Source organism: Cupressus sempervirens, chromosome 1, assembly GCF_028749045.1.
Source record: "Cupressus sempervirens isolate cs-2001-9-10 chromosome 1, ASM2874904v1, whole genome shotgun sequence".
NCBI classification, from domain to species: Eukaryota; Viridiplantae; Streptophyta; class Pinopsida; order Cupressales; family Cupressaceae; genus Cupressus; species Cupressus sempervirens.
The window spans coordinates 262,125,316-262,142,047 of record NC_143118.1 but is presented as its reverse complement, the minus strand read 5'-3'; the positions used below and the strand labels follow the sequence as shown (position 1 = coordinate 262,142,047).

Genomic DNA, 16,732 nt, shown 5'->3' with positions numbered 1-16,732 from the left:
AATATACTATTGCAATTAGTTTTACTTAAGTTGTGATTAATTTTATCTATTTCAACCAATTAGATTTCAGTATTTTTATTTTGAAATTCCTTTTTAAATTTTTGTAATGTATATATGAAAGATTTCTAATTTTTAAAATCTGTAAAATTATTTTACTTCAATTTTATTGGGTCATATCTTTAGGGTGTTATAAGGTGGATTTCCATGAAGCATACCCATTTTATGAGGCGATATTTTTGGTAAAAATATAGGAAAATATGAAATAGATCAAACATATTTTAATACATTTTTAAAATACTAATACTTTAAATACTAACAATTTATAAAAATAGAATGATTAATTTAAAAAATTATAAATTGAATATAAGAATTTTTAATATCTCAAGTATTATGAAAATATTAAAATTATAATTAAATTATATTATACATTATCATTACCAATCAATTAATTGGTTGTTTTATAATTATTAATTATTAGGTTTAACGTACTATTCTATCTAATTAAACTATTATATCTTGATGACAAATACAAGCCACTATGTGACACTTGTATTAAATAAGCAATTTCCCTCCAAACTGATTAAAAATCGTTGATATTAGAAGTCTCTTTTTTTCCACAAGAGGAACGTTAGCGCAAAGTAGGTGGCATCATAATTGACCTAATCACATGCAACTTTGTATGGGAAAAATCAAATTCCCAATTTCCAACTGTATGCAAACTGTGACAGCTGGCTGGGAAAATTTGATGGAGCTTGCGTACCTACCGTTGCCTTTCATTTTTCAAGCAGCAGAAGTTTACGGTGGGTGTGTTGGTTCTGCTGTGGGCCCAACATATTACTGTGCTCCCAATTTCCTATGACGCTACTCCCGGTTTAATGGCTGAGATGTTCGTCAAGCCTTACCCTGTATTTTTTATCGTTGATTTAAAACAACAACAACAGGTGCTTCACTTCGTATTGGGAACGGCGTAAGTACAATTAAACATAGGCACGTGTTTATTACACAGCTGACTGATAATTTGATAAAAAGAAAAAAGAAAAATAATGTGTTTTTGGGTTATAAAAGGCGGTGAGGAAATACACTCTGCAGAATTGAGGCCAAGAAATACCCCCCGCTAAATCAGCCATTTTAAGTACAATGGCTCTCACGATGTCTCTCCCTTCCCCCGCCATGGTCTTCTGCTTCAAATCTAAGCCAACTTATACCCATCTCATCCTAAACAATTCTCCGGCCAAATCATTCCCAACATTAGGTAGAAAGTATACAAGAAATGAGATGATGAATGTTAAGGCCATGGCTACCAACAGTGTTGAAGGTGTCCCTAGGCGAACAGGAAATCATCATCCCAACTTGTGGGACGATCATTTCATACAATCTCTCCCAAAACTGCCTTACGATGTAGCCTTCTTTCTCACCATTATCCTATATATGCTTTGCTATTCTATTCCATTCTTTCTTATAAGATGATAATGTTTTGTTTTGTTTTGTTTATTTTGTTTGTGTGTAACTTTTCAGGCTCCTGAGTATCGTGAGCTTGCTGACAGACTTGTTGGGGAGGTCAAAAACATGTTCAATGCACTGGGTGCTGCTGATTCTTCTTCACAAAATATCTTGAAACGCCTTGAAATGGTAGATAAAGTTGAACGTCTCGGAATCCGAAGACATTTTGAAAAGGAAATAGGAGAGGCTCTTGATTATGTTTATAGGTACACTTTTCTATAAACATTGCACACTAATGATTTGAAGACTTAAACATTACATTCTAAGACTTTGAGTCTAAACTAAATCAATTTACGTTTTGAAATTAGCTTTTTCTCTTTTATGTAAATGTTTTAATGTTTATATATATGTACGAATTGTGAATGAAAGTTATTTGAGTTGGGTCATTTTTAAACATTATATATTATAGAAGAATTAAGTTTGCAAAAATAAGTCAATTTTGATTATTTAACACTTTTAGTCTAAAAATCATGTCTTAATGTGCATATTTAAATTGTCTGTTTGAATCTAGATTTTGGAGTGATGTTAATAAAGATCTGAAGACTGCAGCTTTGGGACTTCGGATCCTTCGACTCCACAGATATTCTGTTTCTACAGGTCTAGTGATGCATATGATTTACTATACTTTATTGTATGAAATTCTTTGTGTTTATTATGTAATCTATTTTCGACATCAGAATACAACTTTAGTCTTTATCTTTACTTTTGGTATAATTGTTCTTCAAGTACATATATATCATCTTGGATGATGCAATGGCAGATGTGTTAGAAAAGAGTAAAGCAAAAAATGGAAATTTCTTGCTTTGTCCCACTCATTCAGAGGACGAGATAAAAAGTATATTGAATTTGTTTCAAGTTTCATCAATTGCCTTCCCAGGGGAGACAATAATGGATGAAGCTAAAGCCTTTTCTACAATGTATTTGATTCAAATCTTGCAAGAGGCTCCCACTTCTAGTGCCAATCTTCTACAAGAGGTATAAAAAGCTAAATTTTCTATTATACTTATGTTTGTTTATGTTATTATGTTAGATTGTAGAAAAATATAGCGAAGTAATTATTCAATAATTGTAATACAAAATCCATCTTGTGCAGATATCACATAATTTAGAGTATGGTTGGCGTACCAATTTGCCAAGATTGGAAGCAAGGAATTATATGGACATATATGGAGAAAACAGTTCATGGCTCAAGTAAATACTTTTAAATTTAAATTATATTTGTCTCAATAGGTAGGTAATATTTAATGATTAAAATTCTTATAAGTTTTTTCTAACTAATTTTCAGAAGCACAGATAATCAGAAGATTTTGTATTTGGCTAAATTGGATTTTAATATTATGCAATCATTATATCGACCAGAAGTTCAAATGATCTATAGGTGAGTTGATTGAAAGATATCTTAAATATTTAAAAAATATAAAGTAATTTATCAATGCAATACTCTGAATCTTTCATCTTGATTTGAGTATTATAATATAGGTATATATTTTATTTGTACAAGTAATGATTATAAGAATGTAAGATTTGTTATTTTCCTAATTTTTTAAAATATTATTGTCTAACTTTAATACTTTATATTCTTATTTAGTATTTTTATGGAATTCATATAATACTCTTTTTATACTTTAATTTGAGAAATTAATTTGTGTTTTCTATGTTTAGATGGTGGAAGGATTCAAAATTGTGTCAATTGGAGTCTTGTCGTCATAGACCAGTGGAATATATATTTTCAGGATGTGCAATTACTGGAGAACCTAAACATTCAGCTTTTAGAATCGCCTTTGCAAAATTTTGTACCCTTGCAACGATTATTGATGACTTTTATGATACTTATGGTACTCTTGACGAACTTGAACTTTTCACTAATGTTGTTAAGAGGTAGGAATTCATTTATGAACTCTAAGTTTAAATGTTTATTTGTTATAATATATTATTAATATACATAATGTTGAAATATGGTTTAGATGGGATTCCCCTCCTACAGACCACCTTCCAGAATATCTAAAAATAGCATACCATGCACTTTATGATGCAATTAATGAAGGTGTACAAGAAGCAGAGAAGGTTCAAGGCCGAGACATCTTCAACCATGCTCAAAATGTGGTATAAATAAATATTCTCCATATCAAAAATTATAAAAGAAATATTTTAATAATTTACTTATTAGTAATACATTATATCTAATATATTAGATGTTGAATCTGATGATTTTGTGTGATTTAAAGATTTATATTTTTTATTTCATTTTAATTAAAATCAGCATAATTCTTTTTACATACATTGTATAGAATTCTTGTACTATTAAACATTTATATTATTAAAATTGATCTATTAGAAATTTATTTAAAAAATAATTATTATATTTTTATTCAAAGTTTATATTTATATTCTTTGTTCATTCATCTATTAATGACACACACTCATTTCTTATATCTATGTTTATGTATATTTAACTTTGTATTTCAATGTGTAATTCTTTATAATAGAATAAAGAATATATATGTAGAATCTTTAATATTTTACTTGAAAGAGTGTACATTTTTCTTAATATTGTTATCTTTAAAATTGGGTTAGAATTGGTTATGCAAATGAACTTAAATTATTAAAATGATTTTTTTATGGTTGTATACTAAATAAAGATTAATGTTATTGCAGTGGGATGTCTATTTAGATTCTATGCTACAAGAAGCTAAGTGGCTTGCTACTAGGCATATACCAAATTTAAATACATATTTGAAAAATGGAATAGAGAGCACTGCCTCTCGTTCAACTACTTTGCTAGCACTATTAACAGTAGACAAAATTTCAGAAGATGACCTTCAAACAATTAACTATCCATCAAGGTTCAATGATCTTTTAGGATTGACACTGAGATTTCGAGGTGACAGTAGAACATTCAAGGTATGTAATAATGTATTAATCAAAAACTTATATTTTTGCAAAATAGAAAAATCAGAAAAGTATTTTCTTATAAGATATCATTCTTGTCATCATATCGAAAACTAAATTTGATTTTTTTTGAAGAGTGAGGCAGCTCGAGGAGAAGTTGCTTCATCCATAGCATGTTATATGAGAGATCATCCAGAATCTACGGAGGAAGAAGCATTAAAGTCTATCTATTTTATGTTAGATGAGCATTTGAAAGAGTTAAACTTGGAGTATTTAAAGCACGATAAGATTTCTGTGACCATCATGGATTTTGCCTTTGACATGTCAAGGTGCTTTCAACTTTTCTACAAAGAGAGAGATGGATTTAGCATTTCTAGTAAAGATATGAGGAGTCATGTCAAAAAAATTCTTATTGATCCCATAAAATTGTAATATTTATGATTTGTGGGCTTTTATGATTATTAGTTACACTTTCAAGTGTAAAAGATAAGTACATTTTGTATAATGAAGTGATAGACAATAACGAGTCTCTAGGTTGTTTTAGTGAATATCTTATATAATTGTCATGAAATAGGAATGATATTCCCTACTATTGTTCCTTGTTTAGACTATGTCATATAAGTGTATTGTTTTTTATGGCAATACCTATGATATGCTTCAATTTGTGCTATGTGTCTATGTTTTAGTTTTAATGAATATTTTATAATAGGGTTTATGTAATTTATTTGAAGATATAAATGTGTTCATTTCAAATTAATTTATGACATATGTTTGGAGTCTTAATGTTATTAGACTAGCACTTGCACCTTGAATAGGTGCAAGGATTGCATTGATAGTTATATATATATATATATATATATATATATATATATATATATGTCATTACATTTTCTCATGTGGGAAGTTTGATCATAATATTTATCCTCACCCCACCCCACCCCCCACTCTCTATTTATCTATTTTTGGAAATGATTTGAAGAGCATGGGAATTAGAGTTGAACACAAAAAGAAATAGTTAGAAAATAAATAGTAGTTAGGGCCATTTTTATTACTTTCATAAGGAGATTTGACATTAAACATTTACTCCTATCATCACTCTTGCTACCTCTCTATCTCATGATTTGTTCTTCACTAATATCGAGAACTATCTACTTGTTCTCCCTCTCTCCTCTTTCCCAATCTCTAGATCTTATATTTCCTAGAATTCATAAAAATTTCATAATCACTAAACTATCTCTCTCTCTCAAACCATCCCTACTTCTAGAACATTCTATATACCTCCCTCCCTCCCTCCTTCTCTATGCCTACCTATCAATTAATTTATCTCCATACCTACATCCCTCTCCATGTAATACTATGTCTATCATAGTACATGGTCTCTCTCTCTCTCTCCCCCTCTCCCTATATATATGTATATACATGTATATACATATATATGTATATATATATACATTATATATACATGTATATACATATATACATATACATATAGATATACATGTATATACATATATACATGTATGTATGTATGTATATGTATATATATATATATGTATATATATATATGTATATATGTATATATGTATATACATGTATATATATACATGTATATGTATACATATACATGTATATATACATTTATATACATATATACATATATACATATATATATATATACATATACATACATACATACATACATACATACATACATATATATATATATGTATATATACATGTATGTATATGTATATATATGTATATACATATACATATATATACATATATATATATATACATATACATACATATATATATATACACACATACACACACACACACACACACACACACACACACACACACACACACACACACACACACACATGGGTAAAAGCACAAACCTATGTCACCTTTATAAAGAAATGTGATATCAGAATGTGATAGGTCAACATTAATGACAAAAAAATGGTATTTGTGTTTAAAATATGAAAATGATGTAAACTGATGAAATGTGTAGAATCGTATGAATTTTATGCCTATACTTTTTATAATTTTTTTGACTGAGAATTTATTCATTTTATTTTATTTTGAAGTCCCTTTTTTAACTATAAAAAATATAGGATGTAGTTCCCGTCAAATAAGTATGTGCAAATCATCTTTTTTGTTCTAATTTGAAAATATTTTATAGATGACATGTATAGCTAGTAAAAGAAAAGAGAAATAATTATTTTTGATGTATATTTTCTTTGTTATAAGTACTCAAGTTCGACCTTGTCAGAATACAACAGTTTTTTCCTCCCGTCAAAACTTCCCTATCAAATCTATACCTTCTTGAAAAAAAATTACATATTTATGAAGAAGATTCTCTCCTCTAGTGATAAATATATATTTTTTATTTTTTTGATATGATTTAGGATTTTTTTCATTTTTTGAGAGAGCATCTTCTGAAATGTTGAAACATTGACTTATAATATTTTGAGATTATAACATATTATAACTAATAAAAACACTCAAAAATTTATATAATGATGATATTGAATTTGAGATCTATAAAAGGGTATTTTTAGTTTTTGAAAAAAAAAAGAGCTTTGATATAGAAATGAGATTTGACCAAAACAGGTTTTTGTATCTGATGAGTCTAAAAAATGCCTTTATTTTTTTATGTTTAAGATACTTTGTGATACTCCGTTTATCCTTGTTGTAACACTTATAAGCCTATGTTTGATAAACCTTTGATGATTTATGGGGTAGAAAAACTATGTCATCTTTTGCCTAGATTATATCTAATATGCAGTATTTCATATAAATATCCAAATGTGCGTTCTTATGCTTGAATTTAGTTTGATGCATGTTTATTTGTAAATATGTCTTAGTAAATCATAACTAACCTGATGATAAGGATTAAAAGATGAGCAGAAGAATCCAGAAGTTGGTTGCCGACAACATTCAAGGAGAAACAAGCATTCAAGGAGAAACGAGCATCAAGGAACAACCATGAAAAGGAAGTTATAACCACCCCAAGAAACATGGCAGCGAATAAGGAGGAGCTTTTACGAGCCATTACCTTCTCTGCATTTACGTTGTAACAAGCAGATGCTGAGACTTCATTGCTCCCTCCTCAATTCCGTTATCCTTCCTTTTCGCTTTTAGTTATTCTCCTATATTCTCTCCTGCAGACTTAACTTAGAACAGTTACTTTTCTATTATGTAATAAAGAGTAGATTCCCTATATATGTCGGGATTGACTCCTGTGTGTGAAGTTTTGGTTGTTGATAAGTTTTATTGTAAGAGACAACACTGATTCACAATTTTTTGTAATTGTGTTTTACAATTCTGAATCATGAAATGACTGATTAATGAAATGAATTAGTTCTCTTTAGCTTCTATCCTGCATTGGTATATTAGAGAAGCCAACCAAGGGGGCCCACTTGGAAGGTGGATTAGATTAGGATAGAATAGATTCATTTTACTAGCATTAGTAGTATTTTAAGTAAGACGTAGCTAGTTAATTCCTTCCTATAGCATCACACTTCATGAACGTTCCTGCAGCATCTGCGAGAACAGTCTACTGGATGAGTCAAGATGGAATCTCTGTTATCTTGTCATTGTGTTTTCAACACTCATAGATTCAGTATTTTCCTTTCCACAACAGTAGTGTAGTTTTCTTCCTTTGCGTTTTTACTTTCCTGCAGCACAAGCATAATGACTCATCAAGGTACCTAGTGCACATACTGTGCCAACCATTTCAAGTATACGTCCTTGGGTTGATAATCTAAATGCACCTCATGGTAGGGGAAAATTAGTCCTTGGCTTGAATAGATTATTCCTAAGCCAGGCCTAGCACATGACTATGGAACACTTATTGTGAGGCGGTTCATTTTTGGCATTGTTGCCAGGGATGGTGTCAAGCTAGGAGCATTTTTGAGTCATAGTTTTTAGATTAAGTTCTTTTTACCAGTGTGAAAATTTTAGTTTCATGCATCGAAGAGGAAGACGACGAGATAAATATAGCAAATTTCTTCCACAAGGATCTATTAATTTGAATGAAGAAGAAGTTGAGTTACCCTTTGAAGACGAAAGTCTTGTTTTCCCCACAGTATCATCATCAAGACCTGAATCCCTAGATATATCTGGTCTCCAACCTTTCACTGAAATATTGACCAGTCTTCTTGATAACACTACCTCAAATCCACCAGTTGTTAATCATCCAGTGCCTAACATTCCTTTTCAGCAGCAACCTCATAATCCAGTCCCACCAGTCATGGCACAACCCACATTTTCATTTCCATTTCCAAGTCTCATAACCAATGCCAATCTCAAGAATATACCTCCCACTACTCTTCCAAAGTTCTATGGCCTTGCAACTGAAGATCCTAATACCTTCTTGTTTGATTTCGACATCCTTTGCCATAGTTTCAACTACAACACTGATGCCCATAAGCTTAAATTATTTCCAACCACATTGAAAGAATCAGCTTTATGATGGTTCATGGGCTTAGGAGCCAATGCAGCTATGAATTGGGATGAAATGCAAGCCTTGTTTTTGGAAAAATATAAAGAATATTGCAAAGCATCTGGCACAAGAGGAGATGATATCTTCAGGATATCACAGAAGGAGGAAGAGACATTAGAAGACTATGTTTCTCAATTTTTATATACACTACAAAAGAATCCTCAGCACACATTGTCTAAAGATTCCCAAAAACTAGTCTTTCTAAGAGTAGTGAATGAAGACTGTTTGGAAGCATTAGACCTAATGGCCGGTGGAGATGCATATCAAGCTCAATGGGATGACCTCAAAAAGATATGTCAGAACTACTCAAGGTCAACTATGAAGAAAGCTCGAGGACCCCATTCTACGGTTACAAAAGGAATTAGTCAAGGCATTTCAAAACTTGAAATATCCAATTTGTTGTCAAATTTCAAACAAGACATCATTAATGATGTCACTACACAGTTTGATACAATGACTGCAAAGAAGAAGCAAGCAGAGGCTATGTTACAACTAGCTGAGTACTGTCCTTATTGCCGAAAGCAAAAGAAGGATTGCCACTGTAAATTGGTTGCAAACATGGAGAACCAACATCTTCCAACTGGATATGTAAAGATAGATGGGGATGATGAGCAAGTATTCTTTGTTGCTCAATGCCGACCATGGGCTCAACGTCAAGGTATGCCTCAAGACCCTTTGCAAAATTCAAATTCATATGGTAATCAATGGCAAAACCACAATACACAAGGTCCTCCACAAAACCAACCCAATTGGAATAATGTTGGGCAAAATAACCCACAACAGTCTTAATGGTCTCAAAATTTCCAACAACCTTGGCCTAACCAGCAGAATAACCAATGGCCCCAAAACCAACAAAACTAATGGCAACTAGCCCAAGGGAATTGACAATCTTCAAAACAATGGAATTGGCAATCTCCAAACCAATGGAAGGGATCTCAACAATGGCCTAACCAAAATATTGGTGCTCCACAATTACCCCCTCCAGCTCAACAACTTGCTTTAATGCCACCACCTGCAAATAGTGGACCTCAAAAGCAATCACAGCTACCTGCACAGCCTCAACCAAATCCAAATAGCCAACCACAACAGCCCATGTATAGTGCTGATACCTAGCAGTACCCTGCTTATGCCCTAGATGTCGCAGCTATACATTTGAGATCTACAACGACCTTACTAGCACCAAAGCCACCTCTTATAACTAAAGTATTAGACTCTCCTGCAGCATCAGAACCTTTGGTTGATGAACCTATTGAACCAACTAATGTTACCATACCAATACCAGTTCAACCAATAGTAGAGCCTCCTTTTCCAGACCAACTAATACAAAAGAAACCTAAACAAAGCAAGGAACAACCCTTTGAAATTGTTAATCAGTTGAAGAATATGCATGTCCAAATACCTTTGTTTCAAGCTATTAAGGACATTCCTGCTTATGGAAAAGCTATAAGGGAAGCTTGTCTAAAGAAACTTGGAAGGAAAAAGAAGGATCCTTCCATAGTTCATGTTGTTGGACACTTAGCTGATATCATTTTAGGAAGAGTGATTTCACCAAAATATTCTGACCCAGGGAGTCCAGTAGTAAGTGTCAGCATAAATGGTCAATTTGTTAAAAATGCCTTAATAGATTTGGGAGCTGCTATAAATGTGATGACTAAAGAAACCATGAAGAAGTTACAAATAGAAGGATTAAGGCCCACAACAACTATTCTACAGCTTGCAGATAGTTCCACTGTCATTCCTGATGGAATGATAGAAAATATTGTTGTGACCTTAGATTCCCTAGAATATCCTACGGACTTCATGATTTTTCCCCCTAAAGTAAAACTATCTGGCTATCCTGTCATTCTAGGTAGACCATGGTTGGCCACAACTGATGCAAACATAAATTGTAGATTAGGGAATATGACCATATCAAATGGCCAAGAAACCAAGAAATTTGATCATATTCTCCTGCACAACCATTACCAGATTTGAGTACACCTTTTTGGCCAGATTTAGGAGATGAAGAAGAAGAGATAAATTCCATAGTACAACTTATGATATTACATAGGCAATCTTTTCTAAAGTTGCAAGAAGAAGATTTAGTAATCCAGAGTATCCTTACCAACACTTGTAGGTAAAAGCATAAACCTGCGTCACCTTTTATAAAGGAGAAGTGATATCAGAATTTAAAGTCTTCAACTTTAACGAAATAAAAGTGGCATTTTTGCTTAGAATTTGAAGATGATGTAAACTAATGAAATGTGTAAAATTGGATGAAGTTTATTTCTATAATTTTTTTTTTTTTTAAATGAGTGAAATTTTTATTTATTTTTGAATTTTTAAAGTGTATTTTTAAATTTTTTTAAAATACTAAAAATATAGAGTTTTTTTCCCGTCAAACAAATATATGCAAATGTTCATATTTTGGTTTGATTTTGGCATATGTTAGAGCTAACATGTATACCTGGTGCACCGAAAAAGAAAAATTGAAATTTGGCTAATACTTTTGAAGTTATAACTAGTCAAAGTCAAAGTTATCAGAAATAGACAGTTTTTTTTCTCCCGTCAAACTTTTTCCATCAAATCTACATATATTTTTTTTTTAAATTACATATTCCTGAAGAAGAATCTCTCCTCTAGTGCACCATAAAAAAAAAAAAAAAATTAACATGATTTACTATTTTTTTCTTATTTTTGAATAGACATCTTCCTGAATCTTAAGATACCCACTTGTAATATTTTTAAATTATAACATATTATTCATAATCAAAACTTTAAAAAAATTATACAATCATAATCGTGACTCCGAGAACTACAAAAGTATATTTTTAGTTTTAAAAAATACTTCAATTTAGTAGGTCAAATTAGCCTTCAAAGTGAGATGTTTACAGAAGTTTTGATTTTTGCTTGTTTGGCTACGACATAGGTTGCCACATAGATAGTTACGGCCGAAACTATTTCGGCCGTAATTGTTTCGGCCGGAACAGTTCCCGCCGAAAGCCCTAGTCAGCTTGGGAAACCGCTAGCGGTTAGTGTGACTTTTTGATATAAAAAAAATATTGTTTTATCTTTTTTAAATAATTAAATATATAGGGACAATGAAAATTGGAAGAAGATTTGCAAAAAACAATTAATTTTGAAGCAATTTTCAACAACTATTTTGCGGATTTAATCAATATTGCAAAGGATCGAATATTTTGAAGGTGCTTTTTTCTCTTCTAATTATTTTTATTTTTATGCATTATATATTGAACCATTAGCTGATATTTAGTGAAATCTAAATTTTTTATTTTTTATTTCTATAGGTTGAATTATTCAATGGGTAGTAAAAGGAAAAGATCAAGGAAATATGATTGAAAAAGAGATGACAAAATGAAAGGCCATACAAAACATGCTCAAAACCAACCTACTGAAATTCCTGAACATGATGAGATTCATAAAGAAAATGAAAGTAATGAAGAGGAAGAAATTGGCAGTTCTATTGATAGAGACAAATTAGAAAGCATAAAAAATTTGATGGATTTGGATGAAGAAATACTTTTTAACCAAATTCCATCTAAAGATATGATAAATGATAACACTATCAAAAAGCATTTTTAGAACATGTGGGATGAATATTTCAAGGATAAAAGTATATTTGGACAGGCACAATTATTTGTCAAGTTATTTACGAGAAGAGATATGAGACCTGTCTTAGAGTTGTTGGGAGTTGATAACAGGAAAAGCCATGCTCATAATATTAATAAAACAATAGTTGAAAATTTGCAAAATGCTTATAACAAAATTGACAACACAACTCGAGGAGGTGATTTGAGTAATGCACGTAGAGCATTGATGACTACTATATCTAGTAGAAAATTGACACATAGAAAATAGGTACGTGCAATTTTTGATGTACTACATATATCTAGAAGAACTATCCTAATAAGACCTATTATATCCTAATAATACATATTAAGATTTATTAGAACCTATAAAAAATAGTATGACCTATTACGACTCATATGTCCCCTTAAGACACACATGTATGGATAACGTATTGAAAAATGCAATTGACATAAGTGATCAAGTAATGTGTTGTTTGGTAATGTAAGGCTCATTATTACCTAACAATACCTATTATGTGCTAGTAAACATATGAATACCTATTACAACCTATAACAGATGTAATGACCTAGTAGGAGTCCTTAGGTCCCCTTAACATATATATGGATAAAAATACCTAAAAATGTATCATGAGGTCGTTATGTGTCATTTGGTAATGTGAGAATCATCATTACCTAATAAGACCTATTATATCCTAATAATACATATTAAGATTTATTAGAACCCATAAAAAATAGTATGAGCTATTACGACTCCTATGTCCCCTTAAGACACACATGTATGGATAACGTATTGAAAAATGCAATTGACATAAGTAATCAAGTAATGTGTTGTTTGGTAATGTAAGACTCATTATTACCTGACAATACCTATTATGTGCTAGTAAACATATGAATACCTATTACAACCTATAACAGACATAATGACCTAGTAGGAGTCCCTAGGTCCCCTTAACATATATATGGATAAAAATACCTTAAAATGTATCATGAGGTCGTTATGTGTCATTTGGTAATGTAAGAATCATCATTACATAATAAGACCTATTATATCCTAATAATACATATTAAGATTTATTAGAACCTATAAAAAATAGTATGACCTATTATGACTCCTATGTCCCCTTAAGACACACATGTATGGATAACGTATTGAAAAATGCAGTTGACATAAGTGATCAAGTAATGTGTTGTTTGGTAATGTAAGACTCATTATTACCTGAAAATACCTATTATGTGCTGGTAAACATATGAATACCTATTACAACCTATAATAGACGTAATGACCTAGTAGGAGTCCCTAGGTTCCCTTAACATATATATGGATAAAAATACCTAAAAATGTATCATGAGGTCATTATGTGTCATATGGTAATGTAAGAATCATCATTACCTAATAAGACCTATTATATCCTAATAATACATATTAAGATTTATTAGAACCTATAAAAAATAGTATGACCTATTACGACTCCTATGTCCCCTTAAGACACACATGTATGGATAACATATTGAAAAACACAGTTGACATAAGTGATCAAGTAATGTGTTGTTTGGTAATGTAAGACTCATTATTACCTGACAATACCTATTATGTGCTAGTAAACATATGAATACCTATTACAACCTATAACAGACGTAATGACCTAGTAGAAGTCCCTAGGTCCCCTTAACATATATATGGATAAAAATAAATAGAAATGTATCATGAGGTCATTATGTGTCATTTGGTAATGTAAGAATCATTATTACCTAACAATAACTAGTTGTTAAAATGAACATCATTAATATCTAAGTGTGGTTCATTCAGTTAGTAGAGGGCCTATGTTATGGTTAGAATGTGGTATGGTTTATGATTGTAGTTAATATAAGGTTATGTTAGAAGGTGTATTTAATGTCAAAATTAATTTCACCATAAGATATTATTGTTTCACCTCTAGATCCATCATGTTATGTTAGAAATTGAATAATGTTCCCTAAAAGTTTGCTACATTTTTTACTAATATTTTTTTACATGTTTACCTCATAACCTAATATTTTTCTATATTTTAACCTAATGTTTTTCCTAATGTTTTTCTAAATTTTAACCTAATGTTTTTCTATATTTTAACCTAATGTTTTTCCTAATGTTTTTCTATATTTTAACCTAATGTTTTTCTACACTTCTAACTAATGTTTTTCTATATTTTACCCTAATGTTTTTCCTAATATTTTTCTACATTTTTATCTCATGTTTAACTACATTTTTGCTAACAAATTAATTTAAATACCATTCTAAAATAATCTAAAATAATTAAAATAATTTAAACATATTAAAAAATAAACAATTTAAAGCATTTCACTCACAAAATAAGTAAAAAACAACTATTTTAAGTACGATTAACATCTATTAATCAAAAAATACGTTTAAAAACTATTAAAAAATAGGGAGGAAGAAACCACCAACCAGTTACGGCTGAAACCCTTAACCCGCTCTCCAAACATTCAGGAACTGCAACAGTAACAATGATAGCCACTAGAAGTTTGTGGTGGGTTTTATCCCAGCTTGGGGTTTCGGCCGGAACCCTTTCAACCGAACGTGTTTCGGCCGAAATGGTACGTGCCACATAGGCACGCAAAACTGCCACGTGTGTACGGCCGGATCCGTTATGACTGAAAGCGTTCCGGCTGAAATGGTACAAGATATCACAAAAGGTGACACAGGTTTGTGCTTTTACCCTTGTGTGGTAGGAAAAGATGTGTCTGAAAGCTTTGTATTAGAATTGATTACATATGAGGAGTGTGATACAAGTTGTACTTTACTTAAGGAACCTAAAAATCTTTGTTCACTACTTCCTTGTGAATTAGAAGGAAGCCCAATCTTTGAAATTGCTATGGTAGAATCCACTATTCCTGTTGAACTGAGTAAAGGCAATAAACTGCATGTTAACCCCAAATTGACATTTATACAGATGAAACGATTAAAAGAATTGCTTCAGAATCATGAGAAGACTTTTTCTTGGGATTATGGTGATATGAAAGGATTAAGCCCTACACTGTGTACCCATAGGATATACATTAAAATGAAGGTCGTCTACCACTTCGTCAACCTCAAAGGAGGATAAATCCAAGCCTCAGAGAAATAGTCAAAACAGAATTGCAGAAACTGCTTGATGCTAGCTTTATCTATCCTATATCTGATAGTAAATGGGTATCACCGCTGATTATAGTGCCTAAGAAAGGAGGAAAATGAAGAATTTTTGTAGATTATAGGGAGTTGAATAAGGCTACTAAAAAGGATCATTTTCCTTTACCCTTCATAGATCAAGTTTTGGATACACTAGCTAGAAAGAAGTACTTCTCCTTCTTAGATGGATATAGTGGCTATAATCAAATCAGTATTGCTCCTAAAGACCAAGACAAAACTACATTTACCTGTCCATGGGGTACTTTTGCATACTCTATTTTACCATTTGGTCTTTGTAACGCTCCTGCAATGTTTCAACGGGTTGTAATTAGTATTTTTGCTGATATATCACATGATTGTATGGAAATCTATATGGATGACTTTACAACATTTGGAGTTACTTTTGAAGAAGCAATGATAAATATTGAAATTTTTTTGGTAAGATGTCAAGAATATAATTTGGCACTAAATAGTGAAAAGTGTTTCATGCTCATGCAAGAGGGTGTGGTACTCGGCCATTTCATATCTATTGTAGGTATACAAGTAGACCCGGCTAAAATTGAAGTAATTCAAACATTACCCATACCCACTAAATTAAAAGATATCAGATCTTTTTTGGGACATGCTAGATATTACAGGTGTTTTATAAAAGACTTCAGTAAAATAGCCAGTCCCTTGTACAAGTTGCTCACTAAAGAAGCTGAATTCAATTGGACACCTGAGTGTGATAAAGCTTTCCTGCAGCTTAAGCAACTTTTGACCATAGCCCCAATTTTACAAGGCCTTGATTGGAACCTACCTTTTCACATATATATAGATGCTTCTGATTATGCCATAGGTGCAGTTTTAGTACATAAATACTCAAATCTTGAGAATGCCATTTATTATATCAGTAAGAGTCTTCATGGTCTAGAATTGAATTACACAGTGACTAAAAAAGAATTGTTAGCAATAGTCTATGCTCTAAATAAATTTTGGCATTATATCACAAGTTATCCTATCTATGTTCATACTAATCATGCAGCAATCAAATATCTCATGAACAAACCTACTATAACTGGTAGGTTAGCAAGA

At 31.3% G+C, this 16,732-nt stretch overlaps 1 protein-coding gene across 1 annotated transcript; it reads left to right on the top strand.

Annotated features, from left to right (window-relative positions):
• Positions 1-1,137: 1,137 nt before the first annotated feature.
• LOC149577127 (alpha pinene synthase, chloroplastic-like) lies at positions 1,138-4,821 on the top strand. The gene is made up of 10 exons (XM_089827976.1): positions 1,138-1,398; positions 1,516-1,706; positions 2,012-2,097; positions 2,261-2,475; positions 2,594-2,691; positions 2,786-2,878; positions 3,163-3,378; positions 3,465-3,603; positions 4,156-4,401; positions 4,525-4,821. The coding sequence occupies exons 1-10, from the start codon at positions 1,138-1,140 to the stop codon at positions 4,819-4,821; spliced, it is 1,842 nt and encodes a 613-aa protein (XP_089684102.1).
• Positions 4,822-16,732: the final 11,911 nt, after the last annotated feature.